The sequence below is a fragment of the Eumetopias jubatus genome, unplaced genomic scaffold (genome assembly GCF_037043125.1).
Source record: "Eumetopias jubatus isolate StellerSeaLion01/CBP00866 unplaced genomic scaffold, mEumJub1_p1.0 scaffold_6, whole genome shotgun sequence".
In the NCBI taxonomy this organism is placed as follows: domain Eukaryota; kingdom Metazoa; phylum Chordata; class Mammalia; order Carnivora; family Otariidae; genus Eumetopias; species Eumetopias jubatus.
This window is the reverse complement of record NW_028274812.1, coordinates 50,319,706-50,340,831: the sequence shown is the minus strand read 5'-3', so window position 1 is coordinate 50,340,831 and position 21,126 is coordinate 50,319,706. Positions and strand designations below refer to the sequence as shown.

General features: G+C 35.9%; 1 protein-coding gene across 3 annotated transcripts in view; it reads right to left on the bottom strand.

Annotated features, from left to right (window-relative positions):
* The window catches only part of REV3L (REV3 like, DNA directed polymerase zeta catalytic subunit), a 177,263-nt gene that overhangs the window by 17,763 nt on the left and 138,374 nt on the right, over window positions 1–21,126 (bottom strand). For all 3 annotated transcript variants that reach the window (XM_028104163.2, XM_028104166.2, XM_088023889.1), the window contains exons 22-26: window positions 18,567–18,708; window positions 16,644–16,888; window positions 14,949–15,057; window positions 12,889–13,095; window positions 4,149–4,258 (exon numbers count right to left, since the gene is read on the bottom strand). In XM_028104163.2, coding sequence (XP_027959964.2) covers window positions 4,149–4,258; window positions 12,889–13,095; window positions 14,949–15,057; window positions 16,644–16,888; window positions 18,567–18,708 — 813 coding nt within the window. The remainder of the gene's footprint in view (window positions 1–4,148; window positions 4,259–12,888; window positions 13,096–14,948; window positions 15,058–16,643; window positions 16,889–18,566; window positions 18,709–21,126) is intronic.

The window sequence follows — 21,126 nt, the reverse complement described above, 5'->3', positions numbered from 1 at the left end:
TCCTTATAAAAAGAGAATATTTGAATATACAAAGGAACACCAGGGATGCACATGAACAAAAGAAAGGTTATGTGAGGACACAGAAAGAAGGTGACCACCTATAAGCCTAACAGAGAGGCTTCAAGTGAAACCATATCTGCCGGCACTTATCTTGGATTTCGAGTCTCCGGAATTGTGAGAAAATAAATTTCTGTTGTTTAAGCCACTAAATCTATGATATCTTAGAAAACTAAGGACATTTTCATCATCCCCCCAAAGTCCCATGTACTCCTTTGTAATAATTTTCCACTCCTAGCCCTAGGCAACCCAAGACCTGCTTTAAATTACTACAGATTAGTTTTTTTTTTTTCAAGAATTTTATATAAATGGAACTATATAATAAGTACTCTCTTATGTCTGGCTTCTTTCAGCTTATTTTTGAGATTCATCCATGTTGCTGAAGTAACAGTAACTAGTTCCTCTTTATTGCTGAGTAATATTCCATTGTATGGATATGCCACGTTTGTTTATCCATTCACCCTTCGGTGGAAATTTGGATTGTTTGTGGTTTTGGACTATTATAAATAAAGCTGCAATAAACATTTACATCAAGACTTTGTGTGGACCGAAATTTAAATTTCCTTTAGGTAAATATCCAGGAGTAGAATTGTTAAGCCATATGCTAAGGGTATGTTTAACTTGAGATGTAACTGCCAAACTTTTGTTTTTTAAAAGATCACTATGCTTAAAATTAAGGTCAGGTACAATAATGATGAAGACACTTTGTCTTCTTTTTTTTTTTTAAAGATTTTATTATTTATTTGAGAGAGAGAGAATGAGAGATAGAAAGCACGAGAGGGAAGAGGGTCAGAGGGAGAAGCAGGCTCCCCGCCAAGCAGGGAGCCCGATGTGGGACTCGATCCCGGGACTCCAGGATCATGACCTGAGCCAAAGGCAGTCGCTTAACCAACCGAGCCACCCAGGCGCCCTGATGAAGACACTTTGAAATTAAAGTGCATATATACATATTTCTATAAAACTCTAGGACGGGAAAAACTAAGCTGTGGTAATAGAATCAGATAAGTGGTTGCCTGGTGGTAGGGGATGAAAGTGAGGGACTGACTGTGAAGGTGTACAAGAGAACTTTCTACGTAGTTAGAAATGTTCTGGACCCTTACTGAGGTGGTAAATGGTTACACGGATCTATACAGGTATATACTGAACTATACACTGTGCATTTTCTTTTTAAAAATAGTGCACTTTTTTGTTAAAAATTATACCTTGATGAACTTGATATCTTAAAAGTTATTATTATAGGGTATATATGAGAGATTTTACCCAGTAGTTAGTGGGTTTGAGTCCATCTATGTTGTTTTGGCCAGTTTTATTTGGAGCTAAGCTTCAAGACAGCTAGCCAAGATTAATGGAAGGTCACTTAACAGAATGGAGGTGACTAGCCTACAAAGAGAGACGGTTTTAAAATGAATTTGTTTGTCACTGGTGCTTTTAATCTAGTTAAGTAACATTTATCTTTGGGTTGAGAGATCTGAGTACACATACAGAGCAGTGATTTTCACGTGGTAGAGGGTGAGTGGGGATAGTAGAATAACTTGAGAGGCCTTTCTTAACTATAATCAGATGAATTTCCCAAGAGATTCTTTTTAAAAACTTTTTATTTTTTTAATTTATTTAGTATAGTTGACCCAAAAGATTCTAGGTAGCTCTTATAACTGATGGGAGTAGGTCATATCCCACTAGGGTGCAGTAAATATGATCGAGAACCACTATTCTATAAAATAACTGTTTGAACCACTAGTCAATAATATTGTAATAACTTATCATGGTGAGCATTTTATAATGTATATAATTGTCAGATCACTGTATTGTACACCTGAAGCTAATAGTATATGTCAATTATATTTTAATAAAAAATCATTTAATTGAAAAAAAGAAATGCAGTGTGTTTATTATACTTTCTAAATGGACAATAATGCATTAACTGCTTTAGAAAGGGAAACACCCTTCTAACAGTAATTTTGATGCTTTGGTAACTGATCTCCCTTAGTTAGACCCCAAGATTCATAAAATCGGCAGTTTTGAAATTGGAGGGAGGCAATGGTCATTCACCATCATCCATCAGATTTCCTTCATTCTGATCATGAGGCAACTGAGCTTCAGAGGGGCTAAGCGATTTGTTAATAACCATGCAATCAGTTAGGAGTACAGCTAGAAAGAGAATCCAGATCTCCTCACTCTCAATTATCTATTATCCCTAAAGCAGTGTTTCTCAATCTTTTATCATTACTGTCTTCTCAAAGAAAAAAGTTAAAAAAGTAAATATAATAGAAAATAACTAGCAAGGAATAAAATATTGTTGGGTGAGGTTGAACTTTGTGGGGCCTAAACCCACTGTACTATCTAAGTACTATTTAAGTTTTGTTCCCAATTTGTACCCTATTAGGGTGATACTGTTACCATTGATAATGCATATTCTACACTGACTTGCCCTCATACAGTATATTTCAATGAAATGATGAATAAATTTCTTTGATTGGAATCATAAAACACCTGAGAATTCTGACTTAATGAGAAAGCACTAGCTAGGAATCAAAAAACACTGAGTACTACTTTATGGCTCCACTGATGACTAGTTGGGGACTTTAGACAAGTTTCTTATCTTAGGGGAATGCGCTTTCATTATCACTATTTATTTAAAAATTTTTTTTTTTTAGTTTTGGATGTAGTGTCAATAATTCATCAGTTGTGTACAATGTGCTTTTAGGCAGTACCTGAGAATGTGCCTCTACTGGTTCCTCCCAACAGTGTGAAAACTGCCGACCTAAATAGCACCAAAGTAGTGTTCCAGCTCTGACAATCTGTGAGTCTGTGTTTTTTGGTTTGAATTCTTAAAGATCTTAAAGGCTAAACAAAGTAACTATAATCAGAATCACGCCAACTTCTGATTCTCTGTGTGTTATCAACCATGGACATGTATGATCCTGAATTAAACACAACAAAAGGTTTAACTTTGTCCTCTTCCCTAAATATTTGGCAAGGAGCTCTGCTAACAAGGTGCAAAACGATGTTCTAGTAACTTTTATTTTGCTGAACTACCCTCAGCAGAAGTGGTTTTACAGAGCAGTGAAATACTCAAACTTAGGAGTGGCTTTTGACGGGGAAGAGTAGAGACTATGGATAATCGGGGCCTGGATAATTTGAAAGTATCCCCACCTGTTAGTAATGAAACAGCTGCTATATGAGGTAAGGTCTCATTCAGCACTAATACGATTATGCTGACTGTATGTGCATTAAAGAATGGAGAAGATTAAATGCTATTTAAGGACTACCTAGAAGCTATTTGTAATGATTAGAAGCGTTATCTCCTACTGCTCCACTGAGCTGTAAAGTTATCAGAGCTCCCGAGGCAAGTGCTCTTAGCATGATCCCACCGTGACACTAAGCCTTCCATATGAGAAGAATATCAGAGTCTAAGAACTTTGCTTAATACCTATATTCTAGAAGAATTTAAATAAGTCAGACAAATAAGATGTTACATAAGTACCTAGACCCTAATAAATACCAAAGCAAGCAACCAGGCTGAAGTTATTAATTCAGGACTCAGAGGCAGTCCTATCCTTTGTCAGTCCATGGATGATGGGCTTCAGGAAGTCTGTGAGCCCTCTGGAATCAAATGGAAAACTGTATTTGCCTATATGCACTTTTTGCAGAAGGTCAAAAACATTTTGGGGCCTAGTGAAAAGTTAACCACTCATAGCTCTGACAGGTATCTTTCAAAATTAAGACATATATTTAAATTCACAGAGCTGCAGCTATATGAGGAATCATTCACATTTTTAAATAGTGGGTTTCTTTATAAAGACTAGACTCCTGTATATACAGTATTTTTGCAGATCACTATCTACCTGGCTACCTGCAGGTATGCCGTGGAAATCTCTACAAGTCTGTGGCTCAGGCCACTTAATTTTCTGTCTCTTAAGATCATGTCTGGTAATTCAGGACTTGAGCTAATCCTGATCATGAGATCATAAGGACTGGAAGGACTTAAGTAGAACTGTTTTTAGTAAGGATTACCCTTAAGCCATTTCAAACACTGAAATGAATATCTGAAGAGATGTAAAAAGACAACTATAAAGCAGGAAGTTCATTACCTGTCAGTATCTCCGTATACAACCCTAGCGCCCCATTTCTTGGTATCATTCACCAGTTTAATAGCTCGTTCCAAGGTCTCTCTGGCTTTGTGAACAATACTATCACCAACCTGTTGGTACAAACACATTGGAAGTAATTTCTTAACATAGCTTAGTATAAATCAACAGACTTTAACACATAGAATACTTTTCATTACTAAGTATTTCTAAAATTGAAATAAGGAGAAAAGAATAAAAAAGAAAACAAAATAGTCTTCAGTGTCATCATTCTTTCTATAAGTACTCAAGAAGAAAATAAGGTGAAGAATTTAAAGAAAGGAACCAATCAATACACAGATTCGCCTGTGAGTGTATTAGTAAGTACAAAGGATTGCACTTTACACAAGGTACACAGCTTCATAATTCCTGGAACAATAAGCCTTGTTTATTTAAGGACTTTCTTATATGCCTTTATAACCAATTAGCCAGGAAATTATTTTGTGTATGTGCATGAGTGTTTGTATGTGTATCTTTCAAAATTTTTCTGTTGTAGTGTTATGATAATTTCTTTCAGTATCATTAAAATTAATGCTGAACTTTAATCTCAGTGATTGGTTATAATTTTTAGATAATACAGAATACAAAGAAAAATGTATAATTATATGATAGAAAATATATTATGTGTTCGATTTAAATTAAGTAGGCAGATATATGTCTAAGAAGGGTACTTTCTTTTAAATTTTTTTTTAAGATTTTTATTTATTTGACAGAGAGAGAAAGAGAGAGTGCGCACACACACGCACAAGCAGGGGGAGCTGCAGAGGGAGAAGCAGACTCCCTGCTGAGCAGGGAGCCCAACATGGGGCTCCATCCTGGGACTCCGGGATCACGACCTGAGCTGAAGGCAGATGCTTTAACCAACTAAGCCACCCAGGTGCTCCTTTCATTTTTTTTTTTTTTAAGTAACCTCTCCACCCAACATGGGGCTTGAACTCATGACCTGAAGATCAAGAGTTGCATGCTCCACCAACTAAGCCAGCCAGGTGCCCCTAACAAGGGTACTTTCATTGGTCATCAGTGAGTTTAAACAAAGATCATGGCATAAACTAACAAAACAAAAAGATGGTAGATCTTGACAAATGTGACAAAGTAAGTATATTTTACAGTTAAGTAAATTAAAGAGACCAGCATAGGGCTGCTGTTTCATTTATTAAACTCATAAAAGTTAAGGGTTGGGGAAAATTGCCCTTTGGTGTAAATGGAGCATTCCTTTTAAAATTTTAAAGAATCATGCACTTTTGTGTTCAGAAGCAAACAATAATTATAATCATCCTCCTTTTATTGTAAAATTTGAATCACCTCAACTAAATGTAGGATCGGGTAAGTGTTTAAAAGGCTGTTTATAGGGGCGCCTGGGTGGCTCAGTCGTTAAGCGTCTGTCTTTGGCTCAGGTCATGATCCCAGGGTCCTGGGATTGAGCCCTGCATTGGGCTCCCTGCTCAGCGGGAAGCCTGCTTCGCTTCTCCCTCTCCCATTCCCCCTGCTTGTGTTCCCTCTCTCGCTGTGTCTCTATCAAATAAATAAAATCTTAAAACAAAACAAAAAACTGGTAGCAGAAACTTAATTCGGGTATTAAGAATCATGAACTCGGGGTGCCTGGATAGCTCAGTTGTTGGGCATCTGCCTTCGGCTCAGGTCATGATCCCAGGACCCTGGGATCGAGCCCTGCATTGGGCTCCCTGCTCCGCAGGAAGACTGCTTCTCCCTCTCGTACTCCCCCGCTCCTGTTCCCTCTCTTGCTCTCTCTCCCTCTGTCAAATAAAATCTTAAAAAAAAAAAAAATCATGAGTTCTATTGAGACCTTTAGTGCAATAGAAAACCTTGAGAATGTGAACTATATCCTGAGACATTTAAAAAAAAATCATGTTATCTAGCTGAAATTCAAGTTTGAATAAAATGTTCAATGTCATCTGTTGCCACTTTCAAAACAAGATACACTTTAAAATATGTGACGGCCAATAGCTGGAAGGGTGAGCCATCTAGTGTCAGAGTCAAATATGCTTTTGAGACATACACATACTGATCCTAAATGTCTACCTCCGGCTGCCTACTTTGACCCATTTAAGTTACACCTGAAAGAGTCAGAACTCTTGCAGCTGCCCCCAAGACCGTGCAGTGTGAAGGACTCAGTGGCAGGAGTGGGGGGTGGGGTGGGAAGAAGGAAGGAGTGGTAATTAAATTAAAAGTGATTCTGCTACTTTGTGCCGTGGTTCCTAGTTTGAAGAATATAGGGCTAAGAGATTAGATTTAAAAAGAGGAAAATAACTGGCTTTACAGTTTAGGCAATGGTTGGGATCCTGAAAAGTCATAATGAGAAAAATATTTAAAGTAAAAATTCCCTGAAAATGAGTGTTGGCAAAGATGTGGAAAAAAGGTAATCCTTGCGCACCACTGGTGGGACTGCAAATTGGCGCAGCCACTATGGAGAACAATATAGTGGTTCCTCAAAAAGTTAAAAACAGAAATACCATGTGATCCAGCAATTTCACTACTGGGTATATATCTGAAGGAAATGAAAACACTAACTGTAAAAGATACATGCACCCCTATGTTGGTTGCAGCATTATATACAATAGCCAAGACATGGAAGCAACCCAAGTGTCCACTGACAGACGAAGGGATAAAGAAAATGTGGCATATATACAGTTGACTCTTGAACAAAACAGGCTTGAGCTGTATGGGTTCCCTTATATGTGGATTTTTTCAATAAATTCAGTATAGTACTGTAAATGTATTTTCTCTTGTGATTTTAATAACATTTTTCTCTCTCTAACTTAATTGTAAGAATGCAGTATATAATACATATAACATACAAAATATGTTAATTGTTTATCAGTAAGGCTACTGGTCAACAGTAGACCATTTGTAGTTAAGTTTTGGGGAGTCAAAAGTTATTTGTGGATTTTCAACTCTGTGGGGGGGTCAGTGTCCCTAACCCCCATATTCTCCAAGTCTGTGGTTTATCTTTTCACACTTGAGTGTTTTTTGCAGAGTGGAAAATTATTTTATTTTTATTTTTTTAAAGATTTCATTCATTTATTTGAGAGAGAGAATGAGAGATAGAGAGCACGAGAGGGAGGAGGGTCAGAGGGAGAAGCAGACTCCCTGCTGAGCAGGGAGCCCGATGTGGGACTCGATCCCGGGACTCCAGGATCATGACCTGAGCCGAAGGCAGTCGCTTAACCAACTGAGGCACCCAGGCGCCCCTGGAAAATTATTTTAATGAAGTACAGCTTATCAATTCTTTCTTTCATAGATCGTGCCTTTGGTGTTGCATCTAAAAAGCCATTACCAAATCCAAGGTCATCTAGATTTTTTCCTATGTTTATCTTCTAGAAATTTTATAGTTTTGTGCTTTATATTTAGTTCTGTGATCCAATCTGAGTTAATTTTTGTAAAGGGTATAAGGTCTGTGTCTAGATCTACTTTCTTGCTTGTGGATATCCAGTTATCCCAGCACCGTTTATTGAAAAGACTGTCTTCTATCCTCACTACATTGTATTACCTCTGCTCCTCTGTTAAAGATCAGATGACTATATTTATGTGGGTCTATTTCTGATATTTCTCTTCTGTTCCAATACTATTCTTTGGCCAGTACAATACTACCCTGATTAGTGTAGCTTTAGTACTGTCAGTTCTCTGAGTTTATTCTTCAAAATTGTGTAGTCTATTCTAGGTCTTTTACCTCTTCGTGTAAACTTTAAAATCAGTTTGTCGATATCCACAAAATAACTTGGGATTCTGACTAGGACTGCGTTCAATCTATGTGTCAATTTGGGATGAGCTGACGTCCTGACGGTACTGAGTCTTCTTACCTGTCAACAGCTGTCGACATCTCTCTGTTTCTTCTTTATTTAGCTCTTGCATTTTTCACCAGTTGTGTTGTTTTCCTTATAGAGATCTTATAATTTGTTAGATTTATACAAAGTATTTCATTTTGGGGGATGCTTAATATAAATGGTGTTACATTTTTAATTTCAAATTTCATTTGTTCATTGCTAGTATATAGGAAAGTGACTTTTGTTGTATTAACCCTGTATTCGGCAACCCTGCTATAACTGCTTATTAGGTTTAGGAGGATTTTTTGTTAATTCTTTTGGATTTTCTACAGAGAGGATTATACCATATATAACAAAGATGGTTTTATTTCTTCCTTTACAATCTGTATACCTTTTATGTCCTTTTACTTGTCTTACTGCATTAGCTTCCAGTTCTTTTATGATGTTGAAAAGCAGTGGTGAGAGGGGTATCCTTGCCTTGTTCCTAATTTCAGTGGGAAAGATTCAAGGTTTTCATAGCTAAGTATGTTATTAGCTGTAGGTTTTTTGGGGGTGGATATTCTTTATAAAGCTGAGAAAGTTCCCCTCTTCCTATTTTACTGAGGGTCTTTATGATGAATGGATATTAGATTTTGTCAAATGCTTTCTCTGCATCTATTGTTATGATCATTTGGCTTTTCTTATTTAGCCTGTGATGTGACGGATCTCATTAGTTGCTCTCTGATTGTTATATCAGCCTTGCATGCCTGGGATAAATCCCAGTTGGTTGTGATGTATAATTGTTTATATATTGTTGGATTTGATTTACTAATATCTGTTGAAAATTTTTGCATCTATGTTCATGAAAGATATTGTTGTGTAGTTTTCTTGTAATGTCTTTGTTGGCTTTGGTATTAGGATTATGCTGGCCTCACAGAATGAATTATAAAATATTCCTTTTGCTTGTAATATCTGAAAGAGATTGTAGAGAATTGGTACAATTTTTTTCCATAAATGTTTGGTAGAATTTACCAGTAAACCCGCCTGGGTCTGGTACCTTCTATTTTGGAAGGTTATTAGTTATTAATTCAATTTCTTTAATAGGTATAAGCCTATTCAGACTTATTTTCTTACTATATGAGTTTTGGCAGATTATATCTTTTTTTTTTAAGATTTTATTTATGTATTTGACAGGAGAGACAGTGAGAGAGGGAGAAGCAGGCTTCCCACTGAGCAGGGAGCCCGATTCAGGGCTCGACCCCAGGACCCCGGGACCATGACCTGAGTCGAAGGCAGACGCTTATCGACTGAGCCACTGCGGTGCCCCAGATTAGATCTTTTAAATAACTGGTCCATTTCATCTAGGTTATCAAATTTGTGTAACGTCCATGGGACCTGAAGTGATGTCCCCTCTTTCATTTCTGATGTTAGCAATTTGTGTTGTCTTCTTTTTCTTAGGTTGACTAGAGGCTTATTGATTTTATTAGTCTTTTCAAAGAACTAGCTTTTGGATTCTTTGATTTTTTCACTTGATTTCTTGTTTGCAATTTCAGTGATTTCTGATATAATTTTTATTATTACTTTTCTTCAGTTCACTTTGGATTTATTCTTTTTCTAGTTTTCTAAGGTGAAAGTTAGATGATTAGTTTTAGATCTTTTTTTTTCTCAAGTGGCTTCAATACTATAAATTTCCCTCTAATTGATGCTTTTGCTGATTCCCACAAATTGTGGTAAGTTGTGTTTTCCTTTAGTTCAAGATACATTAAAATTTTTTGAGGTTTTTTTTCTTTTTGACCCATGTGTTATTTAGAAATGTGGTGTTTAATCTCTAAGCATTTTTTTTCCAGTTCTCTGTTCCTGATATTTAGTTTAATTGCACTGTGATTTGAGAGCAGATACTGTATGATTTATATTCTTTTAAATTTGTTAAGGTGTGTTTTATGGCCCAGAATGTGGTCTGTCTTGGTGCACGTTCCATGGGAGCTTGAGAAGCATGCATATTTGGGTGCTGTTGGATGAAGCAGTCTATAAATGCCCACTGTATTTAGTTGATGGTGCTGTTGAGTTCAACTACATCCTTACTGATTTTATTTTTTCCTATATGTTGCCCTTGTTTTTTGTTCCTATTTTTGTTTTCCTCTCTTTTTCTGCCTTTTGTGATTTTGACTATTTGATATGATTCCATTTTCTCTCCTTTCCTACACATCAATTATATATCTTTTTACTTTTATAAAAGTGGGTGGTTGCCTTAGATTTTGCAATATACATTTACTTTCAAGATAACACTTTCAAATACTACTATACTACTTCACAGTAGTGCAAATACTTTATAATGATGAAATAATCCAATTCCTCCCAACCCTTTTGTCATTTGTCATTCATTTTACTTATATATAGCATACACATAAACATACATAATCAAATACATTGTTGCTATTATTATTTTGAACAAATTGTAATCTGTTAGATCAATTAGGAATAAGGAAAATAAGTGTTTATTTTACCTTCATTTATTCCTTCTCTGAGGCTCTTTTGTTTTTGTATGCAGATCTGAGTTTCTGACCTATGTCATTTTCCTTCCCTCTAAAGAATTTTTTATAACATTTCTTGCAAGGCAGGTCAATTGCCAACAAATTCCCTCAATTTTTGTTTGTCTGAGAAAGTCTTCATTTCTCCTTTGCTTTTGGACAATAATTTTTCAGGATACAGATTTCTAGGCTGGAGTGTTTTTCTCTCAACACTAAATATTTCATTCCATTCTCTTCTTGCTTGCATGGTTTCAGAGGAAAAGTTGGATGTAAATCTTATCTGCTTCTATATAGGCAAGGTGTTTTTTTCCCCTCTGTCTTCTTTGAGGATTTTAATTTTACTACTGATTTTCTGTAGTATGAAAATGATATCCCAAGTTTAGTTTTTTGAGCATTTATCCTGTTTGCTGTTCTTTGAACTTCTTGGATCTGTGGTTTGGTGTCTGACATTAATTTGGGGAAATTCTCAGTCATTACTGTTTCAAACATTTTTTTCTGTTCCTTTCTTTCTTCTTCTTCTGGAATCCCTATTACATGTATGTTATACCTTATGCAGTTGCTCCAGTTTTAGGATATTCTTTTTTTAGTCTTTTTTTCTCTTTGCTTTTTAGTTTTTTCAGTTCTGATTGAGAGTTCTTCAAATTCAGAGATTCTTTTCTCAGCCACATCTAGTCTAACAAGCCCATCAAAGGCATTCTTCATTTCTGTTCAAGTGTTTTTGATATCTAGTATTTCTTTTTGGTTCTTTCTTAGTGTCTGCATGTTTCTGCTTACATTGCCCATTTGTCCTTTCATGCATGTACTTGATCCATTAGAGCTCTTAGCATCCTAACAGTTGTTTTAAATTTGTAGTCTGATAATTCCAACATCCCTGCCACATCTAAGTTTGGTTCTGATGCTTGCTCTGTCTCTTCAAACTGTTTTTTGGCTTTTGGTATGTCTTGTAATTTTTTTTTTTTGATAGATGGATATATCAGGTAAAAAGGACTGCTGTAAACAGATCTTTAATAATATAGTGGTAATCTGTGGGAGGAGGGAAATGTTCTATAGTTCTATGAGTAGGTCTGATTCTTTCAGTGAAACTGTACCTCTGGACTGTGGACTTCACATGCGCTTCTGTTTTTTTCCCCATCTTTGGTGGGACAGGATGGCTAGAGTGGGTTGGCATATTTCCCCTCCTACACATGGAAGGCCAGAGCATTTGGAGCTGGGTATTTCCCTCCTCTCAGGTCAGTTAGGCTCCAGTTAAATAGTGCCCCTGAAGGTGGACCCTGTTAAGAACAGAATTTTCTGATATATTTCAAAATGGTTCCTTTCCCCTCCCTGTGCCAGAAGCACAGGAGAATTTTTTTGTGTGTGTGTGAGAGAAAACCTTTGAGAATCCGGTTGAGCTCGTAGAGGTAAAATTCACAAAACTGTGGATGACTGGGTCCCCTGGAGTCTTAATCTGTCAGACTCATCCACACTGAACCTCCAGCAATTAATCAGTTATAGTTCAGGTTTCCCTACCTCAGCACTGGTTCCTACAGAGGTTTGTGCTCTTGGGTTTCTGCTCTTGTGAGTTGTGATTCTTTGTATTTACTTCCTGGGCTCTTCAATTTTGGGGGTAGTGGTTCGCCCTGTGACCTCACTTCTCTAACAGATCTAAGAAGAGCTGATTTTTCAGTATGTTCAGCTTTTTACTTGTTGTGGGGAAGAGACTGACAATTTTGAGCTTCTGACATGCTGGACCTGAAACTGTGGGGACTTTATCCTTCTACTGCTTTTCCCTTTCTGAACTACTACTAATGTGGCATACTACAATGTTCGGGCCTTCATTTGGCATAAAAAGATCACCAATAAAACAAATCTACTCTGTTCTCAATCACTAGTAAGTTACTGTATTACTCTTGTGACACTATATTGTACTCATGTTAAATTACCACCTTAATTTAGTAAATAGTAAAAAATTAGTCTTATTCTGTGAAAACTGTCTTTCAATTGCAACTACCACTGCAAAACAAAGGTTTTGCTTTATATCTACTGGTACATTAGTAAACATAGAATGTTTGGTCATTCTGACATTTGGAGAGGCCAACCTAACATCAGATCTGTCAATACATTAAAAGCAATTATTTAGTATGAAGGTTGTTTTAAGTGCTGCTATAAATGTGACACTAAATCTCATGCTAGTAGTTTGCTACTGTATGCTCATCTAGATATGTAGAAAAATGTGTATGATAAAGAGTTCTCATACAGAAAAACCCCCAAACCCCTAAGATTTTGTATGTATACAAGCTCCAGTTTGAGCAAAACTGATCTTATGTCATGGAAATGAAACTCTTTAGTCCAAACAAAACAAAATACTTCAATCAACAGATACTCATTTAATGCTGCCTTAGTCTCTTGAAAAAACTACAGATTTGTATCACTTACCTCAATGCATGGCATTCTCCCAGAAAAATTCGCAGCTGTATAGCCAAACGTGACATTTGCTATAAGCTTAAGTCCTAGCTGACGTGCATCAAGCATTCGTGAAAGGGCTCTGTCCTGCTTGTAAGCCTTCATTGATTGCTTCACCATGAGTCTAGTCTTCAAAATTTCTTCGAGCATTCTTGGTAGCACACCCTTTCTTACTGAAGGCTATCATAAAGAAAAAAAGAATATTTAAAATCCCTTAAAAGTTATAGATTTAGATAATTAAGAAGGAAGCACAAAGTTTAACAATGGCCAACTGTCATGAATTGAAACATACTAACAACTGAGTGGCCACAGGGCCAGTGGCCATCAATACAAAATCATCACATTTTCTTTCTTTTGAAGAGGACTTTTCTCCTAAAAAGGTTCCTGTAATGTTTATAAATCTAATGTAGCACTATTATGTGAGTTCAGAGACCTCCAGGAAGGAGGATGTCAACTAATGCATAAGAGACCATACAACAAGTTCAGAGGGAAATTTTTTTCAAAACTTTGATTCAAACCCCCACTCTTTCAGAAAGACACACGGGATTTGTATCACTCATAACAAACCTCAGTTTTTAAAGATCTCATCCTAATGACCCCACACAGTAATCTGCATGGAACTCCATTTATCTACCTTGGAAGAATGATGAGCTGGGTTGACTCTGCTGACATTCAAACCTGCAGTTCCAGGGACTCTAGGTATTTCAAATGTGATGCTTAGACCACTAAGCCATCCCCTCCGGCCTATATTTATTAGCAATCTGGAAGAGGGGATGAATAGTGAGGTGATAAAATTTGTTGATGCCAAAAAAAAATCATTTGTATTAATCAAGACTAGGGAGAATTTATGAGAAGTCCAGTAGGAATGAAAACCACAAAACAGTATTAACTTTGAAGATGATTCACAGACACGTGCAAGGTAATGCATGTTGGACTGAACAATTAAAACCTTAGGTATAGAATAATCACACTTCTGAATATTAAAAAATCTTAGTTTTATTAAGCTTTACATTTTGGGTCAAAATGTAGATGCAAATTTTAAAAATACTGTTAAAGGGAGATAATATAACAAGCCACTACGTATGTGACAACGAAAACATATTCTAACCTCTAATTCATTCTGTGTACCTTATAGCAGTCATAATGTTTATGTTAAGATGTAATATATGTCATTATGTTAAAGAGGTAATATTTCCCAAAAAGGAATAGGTCATACAGTCTCTGGTGAGAATTTTCCTCCTATCTAAATAGCTAATTTTAGGGTACTCTTTGAACACAGCAACCTCTTACTGGTAGAAAATTATGCTACTTTTGCTAAGTACACCAGAATGAATCTGAGGGCTCGTGGGGTCCATGCTACCATCAACTGCCCTACTGTACCATGATTATAGTCAGACTCACTGGTAAGGAAATAGAAAAAAAGAAAAAAAGGAATGAAATTGGCATAAGAGAGGCAATATAATCTTCTCCTAGATCACTCTCCTATTTGTCTTTAATTTATTCATTTATGAGGCTGCCTTTGGTCTCTTTTAAGGGGAGATAGGGGAGAGAGAAAAGAGACCCTATTATTAGTTTGGATATCTTAGAAATGCAATCAATAAATATATTAGAATATCATTTCTAAGATAGTCTTAATTTAAAATAATGTAGAACAATTAGTAGAGTTTACACATTAAAGCAATTTAAATCTTGTAAGTTAACATCGTTGTGATTGTCAAATAGCTATTTAAGTCTCAGATTCTAACAGAGGTCAGAAGACATATATGCACATTTATTTCTTTCAGTATTTCATTAAAAACTAAAATCTAACAGTTAAAAGACTTTAAACCCAAATTCATGCAAAACAAGGTAACTGGTTTTTAAAAAACAATTTCTTAGCAGATTCATATATCTTTACTTTTTAAGGTAAGATATTCAAGCAAACTTGTTTTTTTTTTCTTTTCTTTGCTTTATATGCCAACATATAATCTAAATCATCAGCTCTCCAAAGGTTAAGCCACAGTCGATACCTTTCACTTACAAGAGAGTATTACCTTGACAAAAGCTATTCCATTGGGGGACACTGTGATATCATGCCTAATTTGGTAAAGTAAATCTGGAGGTACTCTTAGAGAGGTACAGCCAAATTTGAACTCATCATACCTATTAAGAAAGAAAACATTAAGCAAATACTTTCACAAATCACAGAATAGCGATACTAGACAATTTTAGGAATCTTTTTAACTCCAGTAGAAATTCATTTTCAAATATCTAAACATGAATTCATTTACTTAGTAATTTGTCTATTACCAAATAGCAGTTCTTCAGTATTCACAATTTATTAAAAGAGACATTTCTTAAATGGCATTATCCTAAAACTTATGGGTAAAATCTGTACTGAAATACCAGATTTCAGCTCAACACATGACCACCTTACACTAAGTTCCTTAAAGAAAAATTTAAGCCTTAAATAAAAAGATTTTAAATAACTTTTCCAAATTTCTGTTCTTAATAAATATAGACTAACACTATAACTTTTTTTTTTAAAGATTTTATTTATTTATTCGACAGAGAGAGACACAGTGAGAGAGGGAACACAAGCAGGGGGAGTGGGAGAGGGAGAAGCAGGCTTCCCGCTGAGCAGGGAGCCCGATGTGGGGCTCGATCCCAGGACCCTGGGATCATGACCTGAGCTGAAGGCAGGCGCTTAACAACTAAGCCACCCAGGCACCCCTATAACTTGGTTTTTTATTTTTATTAATTTATTTTATTTTTTATTTTTATTTTTTTTTAAAGATTTTTTATTTATTTATTTGAGAGAGAGAGAATGAGAGATAGAGAGCACGAGAGGGGAGAGGGTCAGAGGGAGAAGCAGACTCCCTGCTGAGCAGGGAGCCCGATGCGGGACTCGATCCCGGGACTCCAGGATCATGACCTGAGCCGAAGGCAGTCGCTTAACCAACTGAGCCACCCAGGCGCCCTATAACTTGGTTTTAAATACACAAAAATCAGGGCGCCTGGGTGGCTCAGTTGGTTAAGCGACTGCCTTCGGCTCAGGTCATGATCCTGGAGTCCTGGGATCGAGTCCCGCATCGGGCTCCCTGCTCGGCAGGGAGTCTGCTTCTCCCTCTGACCCTCTCCCCTCTCGTGCTATCTCTCATTCTCTCTCTCTCAAATAAAATCTTTAAAAATAAATAAATACACAAAAATCATTATAATGGAAGACTATTTCTTATGAGAAGAATATATACTCCTTTGAACATTAAAAATATTCTCATTCAGTTTATAAAATGTGGTTGACATGAATAAATAAAACCCAACATTTACCAGTTTAACTTAAAAATATCATTGACTATTTCTAAGAGGTCAAGAGGAGGTGACAGCTGGAGATAGATCATAATCCTCAAACTATTCCACTGAAAAGTGATTTATATCAACAAATTAAATGTAACTCTCATTTAAAGAGACCACAGATGTACACGGAGAATGAAACAAATAAGTTGCAAGACTGATCTATTCATGATCTTCTTCATGAGTCATCCGTTCATGATGATGAATTAGTCATACAGTTATCTAAACATTCACATCAATTAGTAAGGTAACTACAAAGAATGAATTAGCTGTGCTACAGCCCATTCATCTTGCTCAAAAGGACAGTATCAAGCGCAAAGAGACACTCAAAGCCTAATTTTAGTAAGAAGTACAAAGCACAACAACATAATTACAAATATGAAAAAAAAAACCCTTACTTTCCCAAGTTCTCCACATGGCCAAGGCAGGTGGAAAAACAGTAGTTGTATGCAATCACAATTGAAGGATATAGTGACTGGAAATCCAAAACGAGAACAGAGTTGCTGTAGAAGCGAGATTCAGGCTCCATAATTAGGGGAACACACTGTGGGGCTCTCATTTGGGATCTTTGCTGTACACTAGGTGTCACAGGAATATAGTTCATTGGTTTAGCAATACGCAACATCATTGATTCCACACGGTACTGCAGGCAGAGAGGTAAAGTAGGAAGAAAAGAAGAAACAGTTTAAACAGAAATATATTGGTCTTTGAATATATGATAATCATCCAGGGGATGTTCTACTCTTCTGAATAAGGCTGCATTCTTACAGGTTTTTTAAGTAGGCTCCACACCCAGTGTGGAGCCCAACACAAGGCTTCAACTTCTGACCCTGAGATCAAGACCTGAGCTGAGATCAAGAGTTGGAAGCTTAACCGACTGAGCCACCAGGTGCCCCAAGGATGCATTTTTACAATACAGTTATATACTACGGGTTATTTAGTAAGCTTTCAGGTGCCTGTAGGAGACATTCATAAATTCTTTTCCTATATTCCTACAACTTTTATAAAAACTGTAAAATATATCAAATAACTTATACAATAAGTCAAATTTTGGAAAGACAGACAAAATTGATTTCTTTTTATGTTTAAAAATATCTATTTCATAATAAACAGATGTAGGAAAGACTATACAGTTTAACAATTTCATTTGAAAAGCTGGCCAATGATCTTTGAGAAATTTATTTGAGAAAATTAGAGAATGAAAGGAGACCTGAGATCCAATTTTCCAAGAAGGAAACACAAGGATTCCAGAATTGAAAGGTGGTCAGCTTAATACCAGTCCCTCACAAAATTGAATCAAGCAATTACTGATTGTTTGTAATAACCACTATTAAGCAGATGGTTTGGAGTATTAGAAAAGGAAAGCACTCACAAGAACCAGCATGGGTTCACAGAAATGTTCTCATGTTGTTTTAAGGTATCTTTGCCTCTTATTATAAAGCCAGCTCAAATCATTTTTAAAATTTGTGGGGGGTATAAATAGCTTATAAACAATATAATAAACATACTTTATTAATAAACATGCCAAAGTAATTAGAACTCTTTTTGCTGTATTTACGGAATTAGTAGATTGGGGGAATGTTATAGACTTACACTAATTAAAATAATTAAAAGATTTTATAAGGTTAAGGAACCTGAGTGAATTAATGTAGTATCCCTGATGCCTAGCACAGTGTTTATTTAACACATTAAAGGTATTCAAATAAATATTTGTTGAAATGAATGCATGAACTCTTTTTGGGTGATGCATTTGACAAAATCTCTCATATCCATGGGATATTAATTAAAAAGTTATGAATGAAATTACTTCTAGGGTCCTATTTTTCTTTAATTTCTTAAAAAAGTGATATAGCTAAAAAAAAAAGTGATATAGCTACTTATATTGATCCTAAATCCTCTTCCTTTTTATATTAAACTTTTATTTGGGAATTAGAACATGCTAAAATTAGGAATGTAAAACAAAAGAGAGGCAGACTTTCTTTGCTGCTTCTTCCCTAGTTTTAAGGGGCCTTTGAAGGCCTCCCTAATTACACTGACAATATTCAGGAACAAAATGTCATCCCAGGGACATAGTCATTTAGTTTTTTAATAGCATGAAAAACTTAGCAGTGGCCAGAAAGCTAGTGTGGAGAGAAAATAAAAGGTGGAGGTGTTAAGTGAAGTTAAAGCTTTTCCAGAAAATAAAATGACAAGATTTGATTAACCACCTATATATTAGTACCACATAGAGAGTTCAAAATATCAAATCACCTCAAACATCTCAAAAATAAGTATGGCACTCACACAGAACTTTCAAGTGTGTAAGAAAATTGATTTCCTACCTGTGAACCCCTTGTCAGTACATGTAAAAACTGAATGCCAAAGAGTCTAGCCATTTCACTAGTTTTCCCAATCAGGTCCAGCTGTTCTAACATTTGGAGATTTCCACGGACACGGCTAATGTAGTGATCAACCATTTTCCACCTGTTAAAAAGAGAATCCATACTATGAACATTAGGGAAAAATGTGGACGCTTAAAACTAATACTCTTAATTCTGCCAAAACTTACACACTAAAAATGAGGATTTAAGGAGGGAGTCATGATGTGAGCCATTAGCAAAATATGTAAAGGAGTTAAACATTAGAAAATTCCATATATTTCAAGGGCATAAAACCTAGTGAAAATATTCAAAGTTTAAAATAGTACTTGTAAGAATAATTATTCTCAGTATTTTGCTTGTTGTTACTCTTTATTATAAAAAATTAACACTCTCTTAGATGCTACTGCTGTTGCAATAATTATACAATTATAATTCACCATATCTATAGGTTTTTAAAGAACATGGAGGCTTTGGTTTATCACTGTAAATACCAATCTAAAAGCATGCCTACTATCTGTTCATGGGAAGAAACACAGTAATTTGGTGATGATTAGAAAAATAACTTTAATGAGATTATACCCGGGGTAATATATGTCAAATCAGTATTTTCTGTGGAAATACAAATATTCTGTTCTTTGATATAAATCTTTACATAAATTAATCTCTACCCTGCCTTTTTTAAGAAAATAATCAAACAAAAAACCCTCCACCAAAGCCATGAACAAAAGTTTTGACTGAATATTAAAACATAAAAATAAAGTATATTAAAAATAAAATTTATTCATTTAACGAATATTAAGGCTCAAATACATTGCAACCTTTAATTATATGGCTTTTAGGACAATACAGTCACATAACTGTTCAATAAAATTCGAAAAGTCACAATACATGACTAATACAGAAAAACTGGAAAATGAACATGAAAAGGAAAAAAATCACCCTATAATAAAAAAGATTGATAATAACAAGTGTTAGTGAGGGTATGGAGAAATTATAACCCTTATACACTGCTGGTGGGAATGTAAAATAGTGCAGTTGCACTGGCAAACAGTCTGGCAATTCCTCAAATTGTTAAACACAGTTACCATATAATTCACTGATTCCACTCCTCAGTATATATCCAAGAATGAAAACATCCATCTACACAAAATCCCACACACGAATGTTCTTAACAGCGCTACTCAGAACAGCCAAAAGGAGAAATAACCCAAGTGTCCATCAACTGATGAATGAATAAACAAAATGTGGTATATAACCACATGATGGAATATTATTTGGCAATAAAAGGAAATGAAGTACTGACACATGCTACAATATGAATTAATCTGGACAACTATACTAAAAGAAATCAGTTGCAAAAGGCAACATATTATATGAATCTATTTATAGGAAATATCCAGAACAGGCAAATCTTTAGAGACAGAAAGCAGATTAATAGGGGTGGGAGTAGAGAAGGGAGGACTGGAGGGTGATGGCTCGGAGATGCAGGGTTCCTTTTTGGGGTAATGCAAATACTAAGATTTACTGTGGTAATGGTTCCACAACTGAATACATGAAAATCATTGAACTGTATTATTTTTTTATTTTTAAAGATTTTATTTGTTTGAGAGAGAGAAAGAGAGATAGCGAGAGCAGGAACACAAGCACGAGGAGTGGGAGAGGGAGAAGCAGGCTTCCCGCGGAGCAGGGAACCCAATGCGGGGCTCAATCCCAGAACCCTAGGATCATGAACTGAGCCAAAGGCAGACGCTTAACGACTGAGCCACCCAGGTGCCCCTGAATTGTATACTTTAAATAGGGGAATTATATGGTATGTGAATTGTATCTGAACAAAACTATTAAGAATTAAACAAAAAGTTGTCCTAAAAACTTTATATTCAATTTTTAAATAAAATAGACAAACAGAAATACTGCTCTATAACTTGTATTTCTAACAATATATTTTGACTATTTCCCCATAATTATATATTTTTATAGCTATTGAATATTCTATTCTTTTATTTTAAAGATTTTATTTATTTGAGAGACAGAATGAGATAGAGAGAGATCACGAGGGTTAGAGGGAGAAGCAGACTCCCTGCTGAGCAGGGAGCCTGATGTGGGACTCGATCCCGGGACTCCAAGATCATGATCCGAGCCAAAGGCAGTCAGTCAACCAACTGAGCCACCCAGGCACCCTGAATATTCTATTCTATAACATAATTTAATGGCTCTGTTATTACTATAAGCAATGCTCTGATGAACATCTTTATAGCTAAGTCTATGTACTGATGCTGAAATATTTCCTTAAGATAAATTCTTAGATACAGTCAAAAGGTCTGTTATGATTTAGTTTTTTTTTTTTTTAAGATTTTATTTATTTATTCATGAGAGACAGAGAGAGAGAGAGAGAGAGAGAGGCAGAGGGAGAAGCAGGCTCCCAAGGAGCAGGGAGCCCGATGCGGGACTCGATCCCAGGACCCTGGGATCATGACCTGAGCCGAAGGCAGACGCTTAACCATCTGAGCCACCCAGGCGCCCA